The sequence below is a fragment of the Triticum dicoccoides genome, chromosome 4B, assembly GCF_002162155.2.
Source record: "Triticum dicoccoides isolate Atlit2015 ecotype Zavitan chromosome 4B, WEW_v2.0, whole genome shotgun sequence".
Lineage (NCBI taxonomy): Eukaryota > Viridiplantae > Streptophyta > Magnoliopsida > Poales > Poaceae > Triticum > Triticum dicoccoides.
This window is the reverse complement of record NC_041387.1, coordinates 666,123,278-666,149,035: the sequence shown is the minus strand read 5'-3', so window position 1 is coordinate 666,149,035 and position 25,758 is coordinate 666,123,278. Positions and strand designations below refer to the sequence as shown.

Below are 25,758 nucleotides of genomic sequence, written 5' to 3'. Positions count from 1 at the left end.
TTTTGTGGTTTTTGGAAGCTTCTATGGACCAGCTCGTTGAACCTTCTATCGCTTTTGTCCTGTTTAGGGAAAATTGCACACCATTTTTTATTTTTGTTTTATTCTATGTTTTTTCTTTATCGGTTTTTTGGCCCTCTTTTTTTGCAGGAAACTTTTTAGAATAGGTAATTTTTTTGGCTTTCTTTTTGAAATACATATCACTTTTTTCACTACACATTGAACATTTTTTGTAGGCCCAGATCTTCTTTTTAGATACACGTTGAATTTTTTTCAAATACATGATGAACACTTTTCTATAAAAACCAGTGCGTGGATACGTGTCCACACCAACAACCATGCATGTATAATATACCTGTCCATGGGCAGTCCGCCCCGGATGGCCCGACCCGACCCGGCACGAAATGCCCGACCCGGCCTGGCCCGACATTGTGCATAGACCGGGCCTGGGCCTAGATTTTGAGCCCGAAGGCCGGGCCTGGCTGGGGCCGGCCCGCTCATATCAGGGATTTAATGAAGAGGCCCAGCCTGAGGCCTGGCGGGCTTTTACACAATCAGGCCGGGCTTGTGGCCTGATTTTTAGGCCTGACGCCCGGGCTTGAGTTTTCTGCATCGGGCTTGTTTAGGCCCGTCCCGAAGCCCGGCCCGGCCCGAGTGACGGCCAGGTATAACGTATAAGCCAAAGCTAGCTATGAAACATTTATAGTTGACTTCTCTTGCTCTCCAGTTAATATTGCACTTGCTATACGTGTCCATGCATGGTATCAAACTAAGTAGCAACTACGGCATGCATGGCCATGGCATGAAAGTCGTCACACAGCATATCTTCAGCGCATTCCAGCCACTAGTATCCCGTTATTCTGTGTGCAGAGCTTGTTTGAAAATACACATGCCCATCAAGTATTGAAACTAGCCGGACGTATATTATAGTTTAAGCTAAGTTGTAGATGGAGTTTATTATAGTTTAAGTTAAGTTGTAGAATCAAACTTGAATGCTCGATCATGGATCAACATATACGTGCGCCCGGGCTATAAATACCACCCCACACAGCTCAAACTCACAGCGCCTACAAACCCTTGCTAGTTGCTTCCTATAGTAAGCCTTGCTTCCTCTCGACCAAGGCTAGCTTTCGCAATGGCGCCATCGACCAAGCTCTTCCTCGTGCTCCTCGGCCTGAACTTGATGGTCACCACTGTGCACGGTAGCTGTGAACCTCACTGCCCTACCCCGACCCCACCGTCTCCTCCATCGACCAACGGCGGCTCATGCCCTATTGACACGCTGAAACTGCGTGTGTGCGCCAACGTGCTGAACCTGCTGAAGCTCGGGCTTGGCGTGCCGCTGAGCGAGCGGTGCTGCCCGCTGCTGGCCGGTCTGGCCGACCTGGACGCCGCGGTGTGCCTCTGCACCGCCATCAAGGTCAAGGTCCTCGGCGTCATCAACCTCAACGTCCCCGTCGACCTGGTGCTCCTGCTCAACCACTGCCACAAGACCTGCCCGCCCGGCTTCACCTGCCCGCACTGATAGATCAACGTACTCGTCCAAGCATGGCATGCTGCGTACATATGCCATGCATGCAGCTTCCTATACACTACTCCAGTTTGTGTTTGAGTTCATCTATATATATATATATATATATATATATATATATATATATATATATATATATATATATATATATATATATGTCTTGTGCATGCCTAGGTTCTCTGTCACGCATTAGCATTATGCATGCATGCAGTGATCACTAGGTAGGTACGTAAACGTAAGTGCATGAAGTGTGTCAAGTTTGTGGTGTCCAAATAAATGACCCACGTAACCGGGGGTTTGTATCATCATGTCAAGTACTGTGCCGGGCGCCTACTATATGCCCCTAGCTTGTATCATCTGAAATCTGATGAAGTTGTGTAAACTCATATGTGTGTTACATATATATTGCCGCGTCATAGTCCACTCGTAAAACATATACTTGCACCGAGATCAAAGCCAACCCTAAGTTTTTTATGGATCGTAGGAAGAGAAACATAAATAAATCGGATCAAGGATAGATGAATTTAGTATTGACGAGCGACTTGCAGACACATGGCATGGGAGCTGTGATGCGAGACCATGCAGCAGCAATGTTTATATCGGCTGGCAGTTCATATCATCCTTACATGCAGGTACAGACCCAAAAACTTCTTGAAGCATATCAAAATGTTTAGAGTTACATCTTCTTTGCATCGAAGTCATTGTAAAAGAAGTGGATGCTGCTTATGGTTTGGTGCGACCTTTGTTGTCTTGCACAACTCCTCGGAGTAAAGTAAAAAAGGCTGTTTATTAGTCTTTGTTGTCTTGCACAACTCCTTTCCCTGCTCAAACATTACTGTTACATGTTTTGGGTGGCTGATTTTGTTTGGGTATCATTTTTTGCGTTTTCCTTTTGTCTCATTTTTCCCTTCTAACCTTTTCTCGTGTTTTTTTATGTTTTGCCTTCTTCAAATTTTATTTGCATCCATTTTACTTTGTTCATTTTCTGCTATGTCTTTGTTTTTTCATTTGTTTTCTTATGCTTTTGGAAAAATACCGGAATATCCATATTTAATTATTTAAAGCATATGAACATATATTTAGATGTTCATGAATAACTCTTCTTCAGAACATGTTTTTGGATATTTAGGAATACATTTTAAACATGAGATAACCACTTTGTTCAAATATATGAATATTTATGGTGAGGTACATGCACATTTTTTAAATTGATCTGCAACATGTGATTTTATCAATCTTTCAAACTAACCTTAACATCTGTTTCTGAAAAATATTAAATTAAAAACATACTTTCTAACAAATAAAACATATTAGTAGATGGCCTAGCCAATTAAGCATTAAGGATCTGTCAGGCGTGCAATGCCACACTATTCTTCGCAGAAACGTTGAATATGATGACTCATTCATCCTTGCACAAACTAGAAATTTGTTAGCTACATATTAGTCCATCGAAAAATAAAGCTAGATTCATCCGTGCATAAAGTAGAAATTAATTTTTTAGCTACAGATTAGTTCTAGTGTGCGTTTTTGCGACAACAAACAGTACACTCATTTATTTTACCTAGACTAGCTAGAAGCTCCAACAACGGCATACTGTTTTTTCGCAGATAGAATGCATATGATTTCACTTTTACTACTCTCAGTAGCCTAATACTTTCAAAGTATTGATTATCCAAAATTGCATACTTACACGTCACATAAAAATTTAGTACTCAAAGTGCGCAATTTTGCAAGAACTCGTACGTTTAGTCTAGGTGTTGATCCAATGATTGAAAAGATGACTGGAATATAAATATATTACAGAAAATTCAAAAATAGAAAATTATAACTCCCTGCTTTCCAAAATATAAGGCGCACTTGACTTTGCACGGTCTTTGATCCATGTCTTTAACCACTAATACTTCCTCTTTTTTGGTTTATAGGGCTTATCTCAAATTTTTCGTTTTACCGATTTAAAGAGCTCATCTCCATCTCATATTGAGATTTCAAGGCGCATTAAATATTTGCATGCATGAATTAAAAAGGAACTCACCAATGCATGCAATGTTCCTACTCATCTAGAGTACAAGATACGAAGTAAGTACAAAGTTGAGTCATCTATTTTGAAACGGAGGGAGTAGTATTAAATTGATCTGGATTTTTTTTAAAGGAGGTTAAAATTCCCGGCATCTGCATCAATCGATGCATGCATCCTTCTTTATTAATTATTCAACCAGGTGTGACAATACCTTACATCAAGCCACCCGGCGCCACCACTCACACCTACAAACTCGACAATGTGGGGTGCTCTGAGTCCCCATATCTAAAATCAGTGTCGTCATCGATCCATCCACATAATGTATCAGAACCTACATCCGGTGCGGCAAATCTAAAGCGTACATCACACATACGGTTTAGAAGGCGCCATCATCATCGTCCCGCTGACCCATCTTCATGAAAGAGATCCGCATTATGCTTGCCAGTCCGGCCAACCATCGACGCCACCACAGAGCCCAACGACACCACCTCCCTGTGCGCGAACTACTAAGCGCGTCGCGGTCGCCACCGGTACACCTCAACACCATGCTGCCAAGTACCACCAGCCGACACAGCTTGAAGTTTCTGGAAGATCTATCGTGCATAGCACTTACCGAACAGGCATGACAAAGCGTAGCAACCTATAGACCAGGCTTGGCTTGACGTCTCCACCGAAGCTTCATGCAAGATGAAGCCACTCCGCCGCATGCCTTTGTCTTCCAGCGCTGCTCCAGAAACGATGCTCCATCGACAGAAACCACACCACAGTGCAGCCATCGTCCAATCTGGAAGACCAGATCCAAGGGTTTCCCCCGGAGCAACACGCACTACTAGGAAAATGCTTATACATAGAAGTTTACCAGTAGTGTTTGTTTGTGTCCCCACACTACTGGTAATTACCAGTAGCGCTGGGTACAAAGCGCGCTACTGGTATGGATTAGCAGCAGCGTTGGTTTCTCTTAGACACGCTACTGGTAAGTGTGGCACACCACACCTCTAGATAAAAAAATATTAGTAGCGCGGGTTGTAAATCCTGCGCTACTACTAAGTGAATAGCTATAGCGCTGGCGATACACTCATGCTACTGCTCAGCGGGTCCACTGCAGAGTGCAACACCATCCACCCCCGATCCACTCTCACCCCTCTCCTCCGCCCCCACAATCTCCTTGCCCGTCGCTCCCTCTCCGGCCCCTTCCTCCCATCCGCCCGCCCCCCTGTTCCACCATGGCGCAGCTCGTCCTGGGCTCACGTCGTGCTAGAGCGCCCCTACCGGCATCGTCGGCGGGAACAAGGGCAAGGTCTCAGCCGAGGTCGCCCCGAAGAACGCCGCCGAGCATGGGCGTCGGGGGGAGGCCGATGAGGAGAGGTGGTCCCGCCTGCTGCCGGAGCTGCTCATGGGCATCTTGCGCCGTGTCGACGCCGGCGCCGAGCGCCTCCCCCCCTGCGCCGTGACGTTGTCGCCTGCGTCCCCCAGCCCCTCCCCGCCGCCTGCGCCCCCCTCCGACCTGGCCGCCTCCTTCGACCCCGTCCAGGAGTGGCTCCTCAACGACTTCGACTTCGACCAGGCCATGGGGAGCGAGCTGGCCAAGAGCTTCGGCCTCGGCGAGGCGGAGGCCACCGGTCCGGGCGGGATTGATTTTGCGTCGTTGTCCGGGAGCGGCGGATTGGGCGCGGACCAAATCGTGAAGGTGGAGGCATCGACGCCGATGACATAGACGTGTGGCATATATTGTGTGTGTGTGTGCGTGTACGCGCGTGCGTGTGTGCATGTGCGTGTGTTAATTATCTACATCAGATATGTGTGATTGATGATTGACTGTATGCATAACATGTACGTATTGTGAAATGCATGTCTGAACTGAAATAGGTAGACTTTTATTTTTTTTAAATCCTAATTTGTTACTAGTAGCGTGGGTGTATAATAGAAGCGCTACTACTATTCCTTTACTAGTAGCGTGGGCGTATAATAGAAGCGCTACTGGTATATCTGTTTAGCAGTAGCGTGGGATAAAACACACGCTACTGCTAAAAAATAGTTGTAGCGTCATAGCAGTAGCGTGAGAACCTACGCTACTGGTAGTCTAAAAACCCACACTACTGGTAAGGTTTTTCCTAGTAGTGACGAGTGGGTTGACAGTAGTTACCCCGATGGTGCCTTCATTAAGGTAACGACACATAATGCCGCCATCGGCTCGGTTTTCACCGGCAACTATTCTCCCCGACTCGCAGCTGAAACTAGATGACGGATCCCGAGATCCGAACACCCAGCCTCAGACTGACCACTTCCGATGACCGAGACAACCACCGCCGGCTGCACCGGCCATACCAGATCTGACCGGTGGTGCCGCCACCGAGACCACCAGGCCCTCCATGCCACCGCCCCGATCCGAATGCAGATTGCGCGCCACCGCCGCCAAGCCAGCCACCACCGCTGACTGCAGCCACCGCCTCCGCCCGAAAGGGCCTTCCGCTGCGCCCACCGCCCTATAGCCGCCGCCCGAGGGAGAGTCAGCCACTGCCGCCGCCTGCTGCAGCCATCTCCGCGGCGTCGCAAAAACTGGATCGTCCACGCCACCTCATGCCTAGGAGCGCTGCACCATCCTTGAGAAGCAGGAGAGAGGAAATCCTCCGCCACCCCCGGTGGCAAGGTTTGTTGCGTGTTGCCCGAGTCGCCCTGCGGGGGCGATGCGGGGGCAGATCAATATAAGAAATTCATGCCTAACGAACACAGGGAAGGTCATTAAATTGGGGGAGAATTTCACTTCCCTGGCCTCTGCACCAACTAGGGATGTATACAATCCTTGAAGTATGAGTATTAGGATTTTTAATCTTGGTCCTCAATAATAAATAGGAACCTAAATTCGCCTCCATAAGTATTTAAACCCAGGTGTTGGATTTGTACATCCACTCCCCCAACCAGTTGAGCTAGGCTCACTCTCCCATAACTTGGTCCAATATGGTTAATTAATACAGTTCGACTTGTAGTTAGGCTCGAGGTTAACTTGGTAATTTCCAGTTAGTCTAATATCCACACATGTGTTGTTTTAGATGTTATTGATCCTAATTAATCTATATTTCCGGCTAGCCCAATATCCACACATTTGTTGTTTCACATGTTATTGACTCTAATTAATCTATGATTATTCTAATAATTGCATCTGCTGATGCAGTTAACGTCCACGCCTCATGTTTCCTCCACTATCCATGTGTAGCATGCATGCCCGCCCTAGCCAGACACCAGCCGCATGTCCTTGTCTCTTAGGCTAGTCATAATGGGAGTAAATTAGCTAGTAACATAGCGCAGTCCAAAACAAATTTGCTAATGTGGTATGTATTTAATGAAGAGATATATGTTTAGAGTAACATAATATGTTACTGTAACATTAGCGCTTCCCAAGAGAAGATGAGTCTATAGGCTATTAAATGAATCCATCTATGACACTACTACAATGTTATTTTGCACTATGGAGATAGTAACTTATACTAGTGTCATATGCATGACACTAGTATAAGTTACTCCCCATTATGACCAGCCTTAGAAACAAGTTTACATCACTCGAAACCTTCTAACGTGAGAACCAGTACTAGTTGGTGTGGTTCTTGATTTGTAGTATATAGGCAGGTTTCAGAAGTACTAGAAGAAAGAATGTGGTATTATTTGGCTAGCTTAACCTTTGATTATCTCGGCACATGAGGCACGGTTGAGGACATTTGCAATTAGCAGGTGCCTTCGATTAAGAATTTCTACCAGTGCTTCCGATCGAAAGATCAAGACGAATTTGATCCTGACAAGGCAAAGTTACGGAAGCGAATCGTGATTGGTAATCAAGTCCGTTTGTTGATAATATGAAATCCGTAATCTACCTTTACGTCGCTCTTGGAGGGAACCTGGTGGAATTTTTCTTTGCAGTTTATAACAGTGCATTGTCTAAAATGCCCTTGATGTGGAAATATACTACCAGATTTTTTCTGTAGTATTATCAAATTTCGGCCACTGGATCACAAAAACAAAATGGCCCAAAATAATTTGCGTACTGTAAAGGACTCAAAGATATTATTCCCTATGTACACAAAAACAAATAATATTTTGGACTTGTCTCAAACGAAAGTTGAAAATTTTAGACCACCAATTCTGTTTTATATTCCTCTAACAGATATATATTTTGAGAGGCGATTTCCTACTCATGGTGGTAGCTACACACGCATGGTGGCAGCTACACGCCCTTTGGCATAAGTGCACTTTTGTTGTATAGAAATGACTTTTGCTCACTTCTCTTTGACCTTTTATTACCTTTTTGATACAATTGCCTTTTGGTTATGTAGTAGGGGCTTTTTCTCACTTCTCTAAGTCTTTTTGCTTACCTTTTTGGCATAATTGCCTGTTTTCTTGCCTGGCTGGTCCAAAGTCATGATATTTTTGTTATAGAGTTATTTTTCATAGTCCAAAATAATTTACCACAATAACTAGAGATAAAAATTGGGGTTGTGCGTAGCTACCACCATGGGTAGCAAATTATTTCCGTATATATTTTATATTGTTTGATTTTGAAACTAGAAAATCATATGGCCATGTTACACCACGAACTTGCGTTTGGCTGGGCGGTAGTATTGACGAAGTTGTAACTTTGTGTAAGAATGATTTTGCACCACCGTGAGTAACATGGGGTCTCTTTGTCCTGCAAAAAAAGAAAATAAATATCAATTTGTGGTCAAAGTTATACTTTGTGTCAATGTTAAAACATCACATTCTGGTCAACTAAAAAAACAAATATTTGTCTTTTTAGAGATTTCAAATGGACTACCACATACGTATGGATGTATATAGACATATTTTTTTGTTTAGATTCACTCATTTTGCTCCGTATATAGTCACTTGTTGAAATCTCTAGAAAGACAAATATTTAAGAACGGAGGGAGTAGCTGTTGATGCTCAAAAATATCAGTTCTTGTGAGGCCATTTGCATTCCATCCTGTCACTCGAATACTGGTCGGATACGCTCTCCCTTCTCGAATCTGAAGTTGTCAACTCTCTAGTTTTTGTCACAGCATTGAAATGATCCCTTCTTGTAGCAGTCGAATTGACTCAATGTTTGTACATAATGGGAAATTGAAGCAGCTAGAGAGAGCAAGTTTTGGATGCATCCTCAGTATATCCTAGTACATCGCTCGGCCACATGTATGATCGTGTGAAATGAAGAATAAAATGTCTCCGTTGGTCACGTCATGCATGTTTGACCTAACACCTAGTGTACGTACAACGGCATGCATGCATACATACTCCCTCCGTTTCTAAGTCTTTCTACTAATATGGACCACATAATAGACATATTTTAGATTCAATCATTTTGCTCAGTATGTTATCTATATTTGGAACGGGGGAGTAGATTCGGTCTGACACGTCTCATTGGACTGCTCAATGTCTCTAAACCATTAAACCCTATAAGCATCGCGTGTAGGGCAGCCAACCAGCTATGCCACGTGGTGCAAATTGGTTGGTCACGGTGAAAAAGCTTTTGGGCTATTATTTTTAGATGAAGGTGAGAAAAATTTCAATTTTTTGTCTCTCTAGATGGAGGTGATGACCCCACACTCTTTTTAATGGAGGGCTACGCAAAGTGGCGCTCGCTGGTAGGCTGAGTTGGTGATTTTTTTCTTTTCTTTTTTATTTCTTTTTTCTAGATGGAGGTAAGGATTTTTTTATATGTTTTTTAGATGAAGGCGAGGACTTTATGTATTTTTTAAATGAAAAGGTGCACATAACTTCCTCTCAGGAGGCGCCATCGGGTGACGCCCCAACCTCTAGTCAGATATCATGGGTCACCAATCTCGGGCGCTGACATACGTGACATGGGAGACTACCTATTTATTCACTTTTACTACATGGTATTTTTTATGGCTTTTTCTATGTCTTGAACTATTTTGACCAAACTAAGTTCACAATACCTAATTTGACACTACAAAATCCTGACGGTGTGTCCGTCAAAGATCGCAAACGTTCTCAACAACATGGCTGCCATGGGACGGCATGACGACGGGTCTATGGTATTGCCGATCATGGCCTAAATCCATGGGCACATGTGATCGTCCAGAGAGAAACTGACGATTGGATTGTGGATCCCACTGATTGGTGGGCGATCACAATCACGATCTCAGATACTCTATTCCCTCCCTTAATATTATAATTTCATATTACGGGTCAAATTTTAATCGTAAATTTCTGTAATATAATATGAGTTTAACACAGTACAGACGCAAGCGCTTATATACACGCGCATATACTCACCCCTATGAACGCACACACGCACATGAGCACCTTCGAAAGACTGCATATCATCTTGAAATTTATGAAGACACCGTAGGCACCTCGTCGTCGACGGGAACATCTCCTTCCACTGAATATAATGCCTCTAACCATTCAACCACAGGTTGGTTCGCATATAATATGAGTTTTAGTAGTAAAAATAATAACATTTGAAACTTCACTTGAATATGAATACAATGATATATTTTTTATGCATGTAACTTATATTTTATTAGTTAAATATATGATCAAAATGATATTATGAACCTGAACGAAGAAAGTATGCGCCAACGATGCTTGCGTTAGGGTTGGGTCACATGTTGTGGAGCGGATTGGTGTCACAAGGGAGCAACTTGCGCGGCTACAAATGGGCCTCCACCCAAGGTAAATAGTCAAAGTGGTTTGTGAATTTTAAGATCCTATGGAAAAGGTACCCTCTTCTTGCTCAAGCCATGGTTCAGAAGAAGCCCATTACCCGAGGACTTCTTGGCTCTCTTTGCAATCTGCTCGGATCCGATGCTCTTGGTTGCCTCGGCATCCAATAATGGGGATTTAATATCTTCCGACCAAAATTTGGCCCCCAGGAAATGTTTGCATATACCAATTTGCTTGGAGAGAGGGTGATGGGGCAATTGCTCCCTCACTGTGGGGGTCCCTGGATGTTGTTTCTTGGCACCTGGCTCCCCCGGAGATCATTTTTGTCAGGTTTTCATACCTTTCCTTATGCCATGCGCCGACCCTTGCATGGACCACACCCTTGTCTGGCTCTGAAGATCAAAATCATCGCTTGGCAGCGGCTCCATGATCTCCTCCCCTTAGGTGTGTATGTGGTGAAGTGGCATATGTCGGGCAATGGGTTTTCCCTCTTTGTGTGGCTCTTTCCAAGATCCACATTTTCTTTTCTTGTCCCGCTGCTCAGTTCTTAGAGAGCTTTGTTCATGAGGCTCCGGGGCCTGAGTGGCAGACCTCAGACTTGGGCAAGTGCCCAGGGGCTCTGTCAAACCATATCGGTAGGAGGAGGTGCTTCTTCTAGGTAATGTTCACGGTGATGATCTAGACCCTATAGGCTGCATGTAGCAAGATGGTTATCAAGCTGGTGTTTCTATGATGTGCTTATGACTGTGTTTAAATTTATGTTTATTGTAGTAGTGGTACCTGCTTTGTAGGCAGCGAAACAAGCGCCGACTAGGTGGCATGATTAATGGTCTTCTGGGGCAGGACACCAACTCGCTCCGCCCCCTAGCCAGTGATCTTTTGACTCCACTGATTCATGAATCACTTCTTATTTTGCATTCGACATGTTTGTGTTGTCACTATAGCATACCTCCTATATTCTTTCATATACTTGAACTATTTGCCTAGACGTGGTGATTGCTTTATTTATAAAGTGGGATGAAATCCTATTTTGAGTAAAATGAACGTGGGTTGAGATTAGCACGCGAAGGGCTTTAGATGATGTGTGGCTGGTAGTTTTATTTGGGCCTGCACGGTTTAGGTTGGGCCTTCATTATTACTAATTACCTTCAAAATAATATGGGAGCTTATAGTGGTACGCAGACATGCATGCATGCACATCGAGAATTAATCATGACAAACCCTATGTACAAGCATTGTTATTTTGGTACTATATGTAATTTCCACAGTTGTAAGACCAGAAAAATATGATAAAACTCCAGTTTATTCCTAGAAGTTTAGAATGCGCCTCAAGGGGTGATTGCGCAGACGTGATAGAAGTCTTCAAGAATCACCCCCGCATAATGGAAAAGGCCATTTATTATTCTTGGTTATCTTCATTTCCCTGCTAACAGATTTCCATTTCAAACCAGGTTATCCAGTCGTTTCTATGCACTTTATATGAAGAAGAGTGGGTGTTTCCCCCAAAGAGAATATGATGGGTTGGCTCATGTTCTTGGTGTCATTTGTGTGGTGTTTTTCCTTTTTTTCTCATTTATTATGTTTTGATAATTTTCACCTTTTATTTTCATTTATGTTTACTTTGTTCATTTCCTATTTTCTAAATTTTCTCATGATTTTTATGTTTTCTTGTAAAACATATGAATATATAGTCAGATGTGCATGAATAACTCTTATTAAAAACACTTTTTTTGTATATAGGAATATGTTTTAAACATGTCATGAGCACTTCTAGCAAATATATGAATATTTACACTAAGGTACATGAACATGTTTGAATTTTCTCGCAATATATGAGTTCACATCTTTTAAACACGCATAAACATTTGTATCTCAAAAATATTCCAAAGAAAACTTTTTTGCGTAGAATTAAAAACTAATAGTAGATGGGTACATGAACCCTGTAAAGTTGAACATTATGACTCATTCATCCTTGCATACAAAAATAACTCGTTAGCTAAAAGTCAGTCCATAAAAAATAAAGCTAGATTCATCCTTGCATAAGCTAGCAATTAATATATTTTCTACATATTAGTAGTAGTGTGCGTCCTTGCAAACAACAAACATTGTATTTATTTATTTCAGTTCGAGGCTCAACAGCGGTATACACTTTGTCTGCAGATAAATAGAATATATGTTCCCTTTTACTAAATCTCAGTGCCTTAAAAGATTTTAAATATTGAGTACCTAAAACGGCACAGTATTACCTGCTCAAAGTGCGCAAGCTTCATACAAATTAAAGAATGAAATGAAGTTTTAGTATTCAAACTGCACAATTTTGCCAGAACGCACGTAAACGTAGGTGTTGATCCAAAGATTTAAAAACTTAACTATAAATATAATTTTGACAACTAAAATAGACAATAATCAATTTCTTCACATGCCGTTGTTCAAACACGGCGGCCTAGCTCCATCACAAGACTAATGTAAGCTACTCCCTCCGTCTAGGTGAATAAGTCATTCGTTAGTTCTAGGTCGACGTTTTAACTATCTAAATATGTATTATATGTGACAAAAAAATATATATTTAGGAACTACATCCGTGTAGAAATCTACTGATATACTTTTCATGACATATAACACATATTTAGGTCGATCTAGAACTACGCGAATGACTTATTCACATAGACGAAGAAGGTAGCTATAATAGTGTAATTCCTTTGTGATTATTAGAATTATTTGTCAGCGCAACCACTGTCCACTGGGGCCGAATCAACGAATAATTAGACGGGTAGATGTAGCGTACTTGTCCATACATGCCAACAAGCCAGTATAATAACCAAAGTACGAGACGCATAGTAGACATCTCCTACGCTGGTACTAGCATGCATGTGCATAGCCACATGGAATCAATACCGACATAATAATCTCATATATTTGTTTCTAGTGACCCTCAAGATCAGGTTATGCCAGCTTCTAGCGCTGCCAGATATATTTCGATTGTCATATACGTACTATGTGTGTCTTCTAGGAGAATGATTTTCTACCTATCGTCCATGTCTTGCTTTGAGATCCACGCTATTTTTTCATTGTTGTTAAAACTTATCTTGTTTCGAATGCTTCATTTTTTTTTTCAAAGTGTATGACGTGTTTCGTTGTGTACCAACAAATAAGGGTACACTTATTTTATATGTGCAAAAAAAAGTGTACACTTATTTTAGATCGAGTTTGCTGCACAATGAAACATTATGATACACTTTTAAAATGAGAGGAAACCCTAACGTGACAAGCTGAAACAAGACAAATTGTCAAAACCAGAAAACATAACACGAACTTCAAAGCAACGGTGGACGGTGGATCCATATACAGGATATCCCGTGCACTGGTGGAGTGGTGCTGGCAAATAATGTTTGCAAATTACGGCAAGAGTCAAACTCGATTGATCATGACATGAACGATGCACTTGCAACTTGCACTTGCCTGCTACACCCCGGCCTAGCTATAAATACCACCCCAAGCGACCCCGGAAAAGCATCCCAAGCTAGCAAAGCCCACCTAGCGCTCAGCCACAAGCATACACTCTAGCTAGCTACTAGCGTTATCCACATAGCAATGGCGCCCTCCAAGCTCGCCATCCTCCTGGCCATGAACCTGGCCATCCTCGTGGCCGTGCATGGCTGTGGGTCGTGCGGTAACACACCGACCGTCCCGGTCCCAAGCCCGCCGATCGCCGTGCCCCCGCCAGCTCCCGTGCCCTCTCCGCCTTCGACCGGCGGCGGGGGGCGGCACCTGCTCCATCGACACGCTGAAGCTGAAGGTATGCGACAACGTGTTGAACCTGCTGAAGCTCAACCTCGGCGTGCCGACAAACGAGCAGTGTTGCCTGCTTCTGAGCGGCCTCGCTGACCTAGACGCCGCCGTGTGCCTCTGCAGCGCCATCAAGGCCAACGTCCTCGGCATCAAGCTTAACGTGTCCGTCGACCTCGTGCTCCTCCTCAACCAGTGTGGCAAGACCTGCCCCGCCGACTTCAGCTGCCCTAGCTGATCCATCCATCACAAACCATGCATTTTATACATGCATCGCGTCATCGTCATTGTCGTACTCGTAATTCAAATATTTTCTCGTATACGCATGCACCTATATATTTTGTCGTAATTATAATATGGTATATGTCAGCCGCGTGCATGCATGCTTGAGTTAGTCATTTCCCGTTATGGTAGCTAAATGCATCATTCAAGTATTTGTAAAAGGGTATATGTACCTGGAATAAAAAGTTTGTTCAGGTTGTGTTTTTATTTTTTGTGTGGGTGTTCAGATTGTGTTAACTCGGTCCGTGATGTGCCAACTTGTATATATTCACTAGTAGAAAAGGGGTATTGGTCCAGGCCGGGTTAGCCCATTAGTCCCGGTTCAATCCAGAACCGGGACCAATGCGGGCATTGGACCCGGTTCGTGAGCCCCGGGGGCCGGCCGGGCCACGTGGGCCATTGGTGCCGGTTCGTCTGGACCTTTTGGTACCGGTTGGTGGGACGAACCGGGACCAATGTGCCTTGGTCCTGGCCCACCATCATTGGTCCCGGTTGGTGGCCTGAACCGGGACCAAAGGCTTCCCTTTAGTCCCGGTTCAAGCCACGAACCGGGACCAATTAATTGCCTATATATACGCCCGCAAGCATAGCACCGTCAGTGCTCTGTTTTTCGTGGCCGGCGAGGAGAGAGCTTTGTGGTGCTCTAGCTCACCTCCTATGCACACGAGGTGTTCGATGGAATGCCCGAGCCACACTACTTAAGCTTTCTCCTCTTCAAGCTCGATCTCCAAGCTCCATTTTTCCTTAATATTTGTCTAGGTTTAGCGGTCCGTCACGTCCCGTCCCCGTCTTCACCGCCGTCGATCGCCCGCGCCGATCTTGTCGCCGGCACCACCGTGGTGAGCCTCTTGTTCTTATCTTCTTTCTGAAAGGAAAAAAAATCTTACTTGTATGTTTATATATATAGATACTTGTATAATTTTCTTACTTTTATTATTGCATCTTATATAGTGCCATGGTTTTGGTATCCGCCCCGTCGGCCCTCGTCCTGTCTATGATTCGGTGTGGTATATATGATCTTTTCATAACTATTGATTCATCTATTGTTTATGACAATTATGCCGACCAATGTGACATAGATTTTATTTATCTAGGAGGTTGTTGAACCGGAAATTCCAACCGATCCTATTGTCGAGAGGTTAAATTTAGTTGAAGAAGAAAACAATTTCTTGAAGGAAAAAATTAGAAAAATTGAGGAGGAGAAGATGATATTAGAGTTGCATGTTGTGGATGTCGTGGATGATCACAAGATCAAGATGGATGCAATGTGCTTGAAGATTAGAAAGATTAGAAAATATGCCATTCATACCGAGGCTTGGTATCATTATGCCGTTGGATCAGTTGTTACATTGGTTGCGATTATGATCGCATTTGTTTTCGCATTGAAATATTTTACATAGTTTCAATGTATGTTTAATTAATTTAGATGCTCTGCAGAGCTTTATGTTGTTAGATGAGAACTATGTATGTACTTTGGTTTTAATGTGATGATCAACTTCTATTAATTTGGTCACTTAATTATCTATTCATGATGTTCTGTAATGATTTTTGACACACTTAATTATATATAATGCACGCAGATGAACCGACAATGGATGTACGGTTCAAGACAGACCTCCGAGTACATTAAGGACGTACATGAATTTCTCGAAGTGGCTGAGGCAAACAAGCAGAATGGTTTTATGTGTTGTCCATGCCCTATATGTGGGAATATGAAGTCTTACTCTGACCGGAAAATCCTTCACACCCACCTGCTTTACAAGGGTTTCATGCCACACTATAATGTTTGGACGAGGCACGGAGAAATAGGGGTTATGATGGAAGACGGCGAAGAAGAAAAGTACGATGACAACTATGTGCCCCCTGAATACGGTGATGCTACTGAAGATCAAGAGGAACCAGACGATGTGCACGATGATGCTGCAACAGGCGAAGCTGCTGAAGATCAAGAGGAACCAGACAATGTGCCCGATGATGATGATCTCCGCCGGGTCATTGTCGATGCATGGACGCAATGCGAAAGTCAAAAGGAGAAGCTGAAGTTCGATCGCATGTTAGAGGACCACAAAAAAGGGTTGTACCCCAATTACGAAGATGGAAACACAAAGCTCGATACCGTACTGGAATTGCTGCAGTGGAAGGCAAAGAATGCTGTGCCTGACAAAGGATTTGAGAAGCTAATGAAAATATTGAAGAAGAAGCTTCCAAAGGATAACGAATTGCCCGACAGTACATACGCAGCAAAGAAGGTCGTATGCCCTCTAGGATTGGAGGTGCAGAAGATACATGCATGCCCTAATGACTGCATCCTCTACCGTCGTGCGTACAAGGATCTGAACGCATGCCCGGTATGCGGTGCATTACGGTATAAGATCGGACGAGGTGACCCTGGTGATGTTGACGGCGAGCCCCCCAGGAAGAGGGTTCCTGCGAAGGTGATGTCGTATGCTCCTATAATACCACGGTTGAAACGTCTGTTCAGAAACGGAGAGCATGCCAAGTTGATGCGATGCCACAATGAGGACCGTAAGAAAGACGGGAAGTTGAGAGCACCCGCTAACGGGTCACAGTGGAGAAAAATCGAGAGAAAGTACTGGGATGAGTTTGCAAGTGACCCAAGGAACGTATGGTTTGCTTTAAGTGCGGATGGCATTAATCCTTTCGGGGAGCAGAGCAGCAATCACAGCACCTGGCCCGTGACTCTATGTATGTATAACCTTCCTCCTTGGATGTGCATCAAGCGGAAGTTCATTATGATGCCAGTTCTCATCCAAGGCCCTAAGCAATCCGGCAATGACATTGATGTGTACCTAAGGCCATTAGTTGAAGAACTTTTACAGCTGTGGAATGGAAACGGTGTACGTACGTGGGATGAGCACAAACAGGAGGAATTTCACCTAAAGGCGTTGTTGTTCGTGACCATCAATGATTGGCCCGCTCTCAGTAACCTTTCAGGATAGACAAACAAGGGATACCACGCATGCACGCACTGTTTACTTGACACCGATAGTATATACGTGGGAAGCTGCAGGAAGAATGTGTACCTGGGCCATCGTCAATTTCTTCTGACCAACCATCAATGTCGAAAGAAAGGCAAGCATTTCAAAGGCGAGGCAGATCACCAGAGGAAGCCTGCCATGCGTACCGGTGATCACGTACTTGCTATGGTCAATGATTTACACGTAATCTTTCGAAAGGGTCCCGGCGGACTAGCTGTTCCGAGTGACGCTGGGGGACACGCACCCATGTGGAAGAAGAAATCTATATTTTGGGACCTACTCTACTGGAAAGACCTAGAGGTCCGCTCTTCGATCGACGTGATGCATGTGACGAAGAACCTTTGCGTGAACTGCTAGGCTTCTTGGGCGTGTATGGGAAGATAAAAGATACAACTGAGGCACGGGAGGACCTACAACGTTCGCACGAAAAAGATGGCATGCCTCCAAAGCAATATGAAGGTCCTGCCAGCTATGCTCTTACCAAAGAAGAGAAGAAAATCTTCTTTGAATGCCTGCTTAGTATGAAGGTTCCGACTGGCTTCTCATCGAATATAAAAGGAATAATAAATATGTCAGAGAAAAAGTTTCAGAACCTAAAGTCTCATGACTGCCACGTGATTATGACGCAACTGCTTCCGGTTGCATTGAGGGGGCTTCTACCGGAAAACGTCCGATTAGCCATTGTGAAGCTATGTGCATTCCTCAATGCAATCTTTCAAAAGGTGACCGATCCAGAAATCATACCAAGGCTAAGGAGTGATGTGGTGCAATGTTTTGTCAGTTTCGAGCTGGTGTTCCCACCATCCTTCTTCAATATCATGACGCACGTCCTAGTTCATCTAGTTGACGAGATTGTCATTCTGGGCCCCGTATTTCTACACAATATGTACCCCTTTGAGAGGTTCATGGGAGTCCTAAAGAAATATGTCCGTAACCACGCTAGGCCAGAAGGAAGCATCTCCATGGGCCATCAAACAGAGGATGTCATCGGGTTTTGTGTTGACTTCATTCCTGGCCTTAAGAAGATATGTCTCCCTCAATCGCGGTATGAGGGGAGACTGACTGGAAAAGGCACGCTTGGAAGGGACTCAATAATATGCAGGGACGGAAATTCTTGGTCTCAAGCATGCTACACAGTTCTACAGAACTCTACCTTGGTGACCCCGTATGTCGATGAACACAAGAACAGTCTGCGCTCCAAACACCCGAAGCAGTGCGGCGACTGGATTACATATGAACACATCAGGACTTTCAGCAGTTGGTTGGAAGCACGTCTCAGAGGTGACAACACTGTTTGTGATGAGCTGTACTTGTTGTCCAGGGGATCATCTTCGACTGTTACGATTTGGAAAGGATACGAGATAAATGGGAATACATTTTACACGATTGACCAAGATCAAAAGAGCACCAACCAAAACAGCGGTGTCCGCTTTGATGCAACAACCGAGAGGGGAAAGGACACATATTATAGTTACATAGTGGACATATGGGAACTTGACTACGGACATGATTTTAAGGTACCTTTGTTTAAGTGCAAATGGGTCAATCTGTCAGGAGGCGGGGTACAGGTAGACCCACAGTACAGAATGACAACAGTGGATCTGAAAAATCTTGGGTACACTGACAAACCGTTCGTCCTAACCAATGATGTGGCACAGGTTATCTATGTGAAGGACATGTCTACCAGACCGAGAAAAAGAAAAGATAAGGAAGCGAATACATCATACGATGAGCCAAAGCGCCACATAGTTCTTTCAGGAAAAAGGGACATCGTGCGAGTGGAGGGCAAGACAAACATATCTGAAGATTATGAAAAGTTTCATGAAATTCCTCCCTTCAAAGTCAAGGCTGACCCCAGCATCCTGATAAGCTATGAAGATTATCCATGGTTACGGCGCAATAAGCAAATGACACAAGCAAAGAAAAAGTGAAGACTTTCTCCCACAACTATTATGATGATACCATGCCAACTTTATAACACACGAGTATGATACCATTGTCCGTTTTGTACATGCACATGCTATGTGGGTGAATTTATGATACCATGCCAACTTTCAACTTTTTCATAGTTCATTTGAAATGCTTTAATGTCTTATGGTTCGACCCTCGTAATAATTAAAAATAGCAACAATAAGTATTTTGTTGTAAGTAGAAACAAAAAAAATAAATCAAGAAAGAAAACAAAACAAAAATAAAAAAAGTGTTTTCAAATTTGAAAACTAATGGCACTAACAGAAAGTTTATAATTTTTCTAAAACTAAAAGCAAAAAGAATTAAAAAATACAGCAAAAAACAAAAGAAAATAAATAATGCAGAAAACAAAACAAAAAAACTAGAAAATAAGTAAAAATAGCAACAATAAGTATTTTTTTGTAAGTAGAAACAAAATAAAATAAATAAAGCAAGAAAGAAAACAAAAAAATTGCCTCCTACTGGGCCCCCACGGCCTGAATACGACTAGAAACCCTACCATGGGCCAGGATTCAGGCCCGCAGTAGGCCCAGCAGGCCCATCAGGCAAAGCAGTAGCAAATAGGCCCGCAAGCCTACGGTGGAGAGGAGCCCGAGAGGGGTGCGTCAGTGGGGCTTATAAACAACTGCGCACCCCTCTCAACTAGCGAGGTGGGACTAAACTTTGGCCCCGACGCTGGGAGCACAGGGTCCTTTGGTACCGGTTCGTGGCATCAACCGATACCAATGCCCACCCTTTAGTCCCGGTTGGTGTCTCCAACCGGGACCAAAGGTCGCCGCTTCCCGCCCGTTGGGCTGCTGAAAAGTGGCCTTTGGTCTCGGTTGGTGGTACCAACCGGGACTAAAAGGGGCATTAGTCCCGGTTGGAGTCACGAACCGGGACCAATGCCCTTGCTATATATACAGCACTTAAGAAAATTTGACAAACACATCGCCAGTTGCCCCCGGCCCGCCCGACGACGCCAAGCTCATCGACGCCGCCAGGCTGCCCAGATCGACGCCATCCGCGCGCCCCCGTCGTCGCCCCTGCCCCGTCGCCGCCAGGCGCTGCCCCGACGCCGCCCGCCGGCCTCCTCCGCCGTGGTTGTCGCTGACGCCCTCGCCGCCGCCGCCGTCGCCCTCGCCGGCCACCCCCATTGTGAGCCGCCGCCGTCGAGGCTCTGTGTTCAGTGCTTTTTTTCATACATACATGTGTACTTTTTTGTTCATTGCATTTTTTTCATATATATAATTAATGTATATATGTATGTGGTAGCTATATGATGAATGGATGTGGCTATATGTATGTATGAATATAATGTTCATAGCATTTTTTTTGTTTATATATGTTTTTTCATATATGTATTAATTTTTTATTTAGGTTGTTAGTAGATATCGATTTTAGGTTAGTGCATTTTAATTAGGTTAGTGTAGAGGAAAAAGTAAAAGAAGGAAAAGGAAGAAAAGAGGAAGAAGGAAGAAGGAAGAAAAGAGAAGAAGAGGAGAGGAAAAGAAGAGGAGAAATAAATAAGAAGAAGAAAAAAGAAGAAAAAGAAGAGGAGAAGAAGAAAAAATAAAAAAATAAATTCTATTTTCTCTTCATGTCCTCTATTCCTTTCTTCTTCTTCTTCCTTCTCTTCCTTCTTCCTCTTTTCTTCCTTTTCCTTAATTATTTTCCTTTCTAGAGGGAGAAGAAGAAAAAGAAGAGGAGAAGAAGAAAGAATGGAATAGAGGAGAAATAAATAAGAAGAACAAAAAAGAAGAAAAGGAAGAGGAGGAGAAGAAAGGAATAGAGGAGAAGAAAAAAAATAGAAAAATTCTATTTTTTCTTCTTCTCCTCTATTCCTTTCTTCTTCTCCTCTTTTTTTTCTTCTTTTTTTCTTCGATCTTCTTCTCCTCTTTTTATCTCTTCTTCGTTTTCTTATGTTTTATCAGGTCTGTCGCCGTCAGGCTGCTCGCCTTCGCCCTCGCCGCCCCCTCGAGATAACTTGGACATGAGGAGCGGTCGATATATATACCCCCTCTCGACCGTGATAACCTATACAACGGCAGCACCCCCCTCGGTCCTCTCACTCGACCAAAACTCTTGAGCCCAAATTTACCAAGTTAAAAGAGCGTTGTCGTCGAGGCCACCCCAAACCCTTCAAGCGTTGTGTTGAGGCGATCCCAAACCCTAGAGAAGCAACGTCGAGGCCACTAACATGATTCCTTATTGTGATTAGCTAGCTAGTTCTACGTTTGTCACTAATATATATCCATATGTACCATGTTGGAATAATAATTGACATGTTTTAAATATTTGCAGAAACTATGGAGCACTACCGAGACGAAGCAACATAAGCGATGTTGGGGGAGATGATCGCAGAAGGAACTGATGTTGTTGCGTCATTTTTCATCGACGTCGTTTGTGAGGAAGGACTGGGTGAAGAAGAGGGCTATGTTCATGATGGCTCCGGCCCATTAATGCCGGTACAAGAAGAGGGCTATGTTCATGATGGCTCCGGTGATGACCCAATGGAGGTACAAGAAGGAGACCATGCTGACTGCTCCGGTGACCGAACCGAGTCCGGCCAGGTATATATATTAGTTAAGCCCGTGCTAACTAGTTAATTGATGCATTCATTGTTTTGGTATATGTACACATATTAATTACTCTCGTCTTTCTTCCTTTTAATTTCTAGCCCTCCGGATCGAGCACAACTTCGGTAAGGAGACGAGGCCCGAAGAAAAAGTTGAGCTCGGATGAAAGGTTTGAGATCATAGAAATCGCGCTCAACGGCGCACCGATTGAACCCATCCGGACAAAGAACACATTTTCTGCTCAGTGCGGGGTTCTTGTTAGGGACAAGATCCCGATCAGCATCCAGCAATGGTATAAGCCTAAGGACGACCCTGAGGTGTCTTATGTCAATGATATGCAGAAAGAAGATCTTTGGACTCAGCTGAAGGAAAATTTCACCCTACCGCCAGAGGAGGATCCGGAGAAGCCAGTTAAAGAGCAATTAATCAAGTCTTGTGCTATTAAGAAGATGGCAACCCTATTCAGGAGGTGGAGGAAAGAGTTGAACCATTTTGTCAGAAAAAAAAGACACCAGAATTCCTCGGCAAATATGAGAAGATCAAAGATCACTGGCCCGCATTTGTGGCCCACAAGACATCGGAAAAGAGTAAGAAGATGTCGGTGACGAACAAGTAAAATGCTGCGAAGAAGAAGCTTCACCATCGCACGGGGTCAGGTGGCTACCTCAAAGCCCGGCCTAAGTGGTCCAAGGCTGAGAATGATCTGCTTGAAAAAGGGATCGAACCAGAGACAATGAGATGGCCAGATCGTTGCCGGACTTGGTTCTTCGGGGCTGGTGGAACCTTGGACCCTGTATCAGGGATGTGCCGTTGGACGGACGAGCAACTGGAAATACCAGTCAAGAACCTTCGGAAGTATATCAATGCAGTGCAGAAAGGGACATCCGTACCAGACAGGGAGAAGGACGAGCTCACAATGGCCCTCGGGAATCCTGAGCACCCTAGACGGATAGGAGGCACGCCAGGCTCCATTCCGTGGAAGGTTGGTTTTCCGGATGTAGGGGGTTACAAAACCCACGAGAGGAGGGAGAAACTGGAGCAGGGCCAACTGCAGGCGCTGCACGAAAGGGTAATTGGGCTAGAGGAACGAGAAGAGGAACGAGAAGCAGCAGATCGCAGCAAACGACCTGCCGAAGCTTCCCCCGAAGCTACCCCTCCATCTCAGCGGAGAAGCAGCGTGGCTTCCACCGAGCTGCTTCAGCTGGAGCATGTCTTGACGGCTCCTGCCAGCTATCCCGTGGATGCTATCACGGAGTCTCAACATTGCCACATTATGGCGCGATGGATGAATTTGAAGGTCAAGGCGGCTGTTGGCTCTGTTTATCCTACTGGATCCGGAGCAACTTATCACTGCCGGCCGATTCCAGAATGATATGCTAAGGTGATGGTGGATGAAATAACGGAGGGATTTGAGGACCTCGTGCTTGACCACCCTACTGGTGAAGGGGAGACTAGGCTGGGTTCTGCTCTGAAGACTCCATGCCTATGGCGGAAGCAGCTCATCAACCTTCCGAACTGGACGCCTCCGCCGCCTCCTCCTCCTCCGGCGAGTCAGGGCACTCCGCCTCCTCCACCGCCTCCTCCTCCGGCGAGTGACGATCAGGGCACGCGTAACGGCACTCCGCCTCCTTCTCCGGCACGTGGCGGCACTCCGCCTCCTTCTCCGCCTGCGCCGGCGCTCCCCAGCAGCCAGCAGCCTCCTCCTTCTCCGCCTCGCCAGCAAGGGCGGAAGAGACCCGCCGCCGCCCCGGCTGCTCTGGCGCGTCGTACTCCTTCTCCTCCGCCTCGTAAGCAAGCACGAAAGAAGACAGACGCCGCAGCCACTCCGTCTGCTCCGGCGTCTAGCAGCACAACCAGAGGCGGGAGGCAATACAGATACGGTCCACCTCTCAAAGCCTCTAGATAAGTTACCGTACGAGAGGACCGACGAGGAAAACGATAGGATTGTGTGGACCCACGTGAAGGAGTTCTTTAAAGGGGTGAAAGTAAAGAGACATTCACCTCCGGAGGAGAAGGTAGATCCGGTGAAAGCAAAGCGCACTATCGATGCCCTGAGGAAACCACCAAAGTATCCGCCGAGAACCAACTATGAGCGCATTACTGAACAGACATATCTCCAAGCCCAACGGTCGCGAACTACTGTCAGTGCTAAAAGGTTAAAAGAACGAGCAAAGGGGAAAAAATTGCCCAGCTCAGCGAACAAGCACAACAATCGTGCCCCCCGCTCAATGTGTCTAATGCTCCGGGGACGGTGGCCGGTTATGGCAATCTTGCAGATTACCTGCCTGACGATCAACTTCCTGATTTCTTGGAGGTGGACGAACACAGATACGAGTACGGGAAGCCTCTCGTCAAAGATGAAAAATCTCTGGCAACAATGATGCGAAGATTCCATAATTGGTACATGGAAACCTACAGAGAGTCTGGGGGTACGAATGCTTTGTATCTGAATATTAAAGAGGAGCACGACCTCGTTGCAAATGATCTGTTGACTATTCCATTTGATGAGTTCTTCGCGTTCTTCAATCAAAAGGCCCTCGATAAACTAATGGTCTTTTGCTACTGTTTGTAAGTACTATTTCTGTCATTAAGTCTCTATATATAGCTCGGCTCTTTCATTTCATGTATTTATAATTAATTATCCTCAATATATTATGCAGATTGAAGATCGTCGAGTGCAAAAAACAAGAAATTTATGATATTGGGTTCATTAACACAAATATCATAGATGAATTTCTGGTTAAAAAGCACGTCAAAGAGGCCGAGGACAACTTGCTACGATCGTTGATCAAAAATCAAAACAAAGATACCATACTCTTTCCTTACAACGGCAAGTGAGTGTTACTGTCATGTGCATATTCGGTTTCCCCTATTACTCGAGCGAGGTTATAGTAATGTAATTGATGAGTTATGCATGCGTGCGCAGGTACCACTATATTCTTCTGGAGATTAAGCTTGAGCGTGGACTAGTAACCGTCTTAGACTCAAGACGGAAAGATCCCAAAACCTATGCAGACATGACTGAAATGCTCAGCAAGTTAGTTCAATCGATCATTATTGCACCATATCGGCAACTTTTTGTTCATTTCCTGATATCTCAAGTAATAATAATTATTTTCTTTGTCTTGCAGGGTTTGGAAACAGTTCACCGCAGAAGCTCCGGGACTGCCGAAGGAGCTACGATATACATACCCGAAAGTAAGTACTACTGGCTAGCTAGTTGCGCGCATCTCCCGTTGATTCTATAGCTATACTTTCATCAATGCCATTTATAATGCTTCATTATCAGTTTGATTGACCTCTATTTCTCGTAAAGTGCTTGTGGCAGGAAGAAGGGAATGATTTCTGTGGATACTACGTGTGCGAGTTCATCCACACCGCGACTTTGAAAAACAAGCGGGGCTACTCTCAAAGACAATATGAAGTGCGTAAGCAATAATATTCACAATTTCATTTTATTACACCATCATTTCTGTTGAGTTTCATTCATATATATGTATTAATTAACCCCCTTCTTCAAATTAGACGTGGCAGATGCGGAATGAACTCCTAGAACCAGATCGCATGAAAGCAATTCAAGAGGAATTGGAGGGATTCTTTCTTGACCACGTCATCAATAAAGACGGGGAATACCATGTGCAAATTGATTTCAATTGCTAGGGGTTTGTAATTAAGAGATTTTATACATATTGTACATGTATGTAGCCAGTAGCGTCGGATACATGATATACGAAAACTTGTTGTTCGGTCAATCTCTCGGAGAAGGAGAGGTCGATCGATCACTTCTCTTGGTATGCATGACGAACTTCTGTACTCAATGGTTCTCTCGATCACTTGTGTATATATAGTACGTAGCGTCAACCAAGCACGAACATAAGAGAGGACACTTCTCTCTATTAATTAGCTAGCTAACACAATATATGAAACACCTAAATTAACCCC

The 25,758-nt window shown here is 44.3% G+C and overlaps 1 protein-coding gene and 1 pseudogene across 1 annotated transcript; both read left to right on the top strand.

Annotated features, from left to right (window-relative positions):
• The first annotated feature begins 1,071 nt into the window (after positions 1-1,071).
• LOC119294268 (cortical cell-delineating protein-like) lies at positions 1,072-1,608 on the top strand. The gene has a single exon (XM_037572483.1). The coding sequence runs from the start codon at positions 1,133-1,135 to the stop codon at positions 1,520-1,522; it is 390 nt and encodes a 129-aa protein (XP_037428380.1). The 5' UTR covers positions 1,072-1,132; the 3' UTR covers positions 1,523-1,608.
• A 12,170-nt stretch (positions 1,609-13,778) lies between these two features.
• On the top strand, positions 13,779-14,479 carry LOC119294267 (annotated as a pseudogene).
• Positions 14,480-25,758: the final 11,279 nt, after the last annotated feature.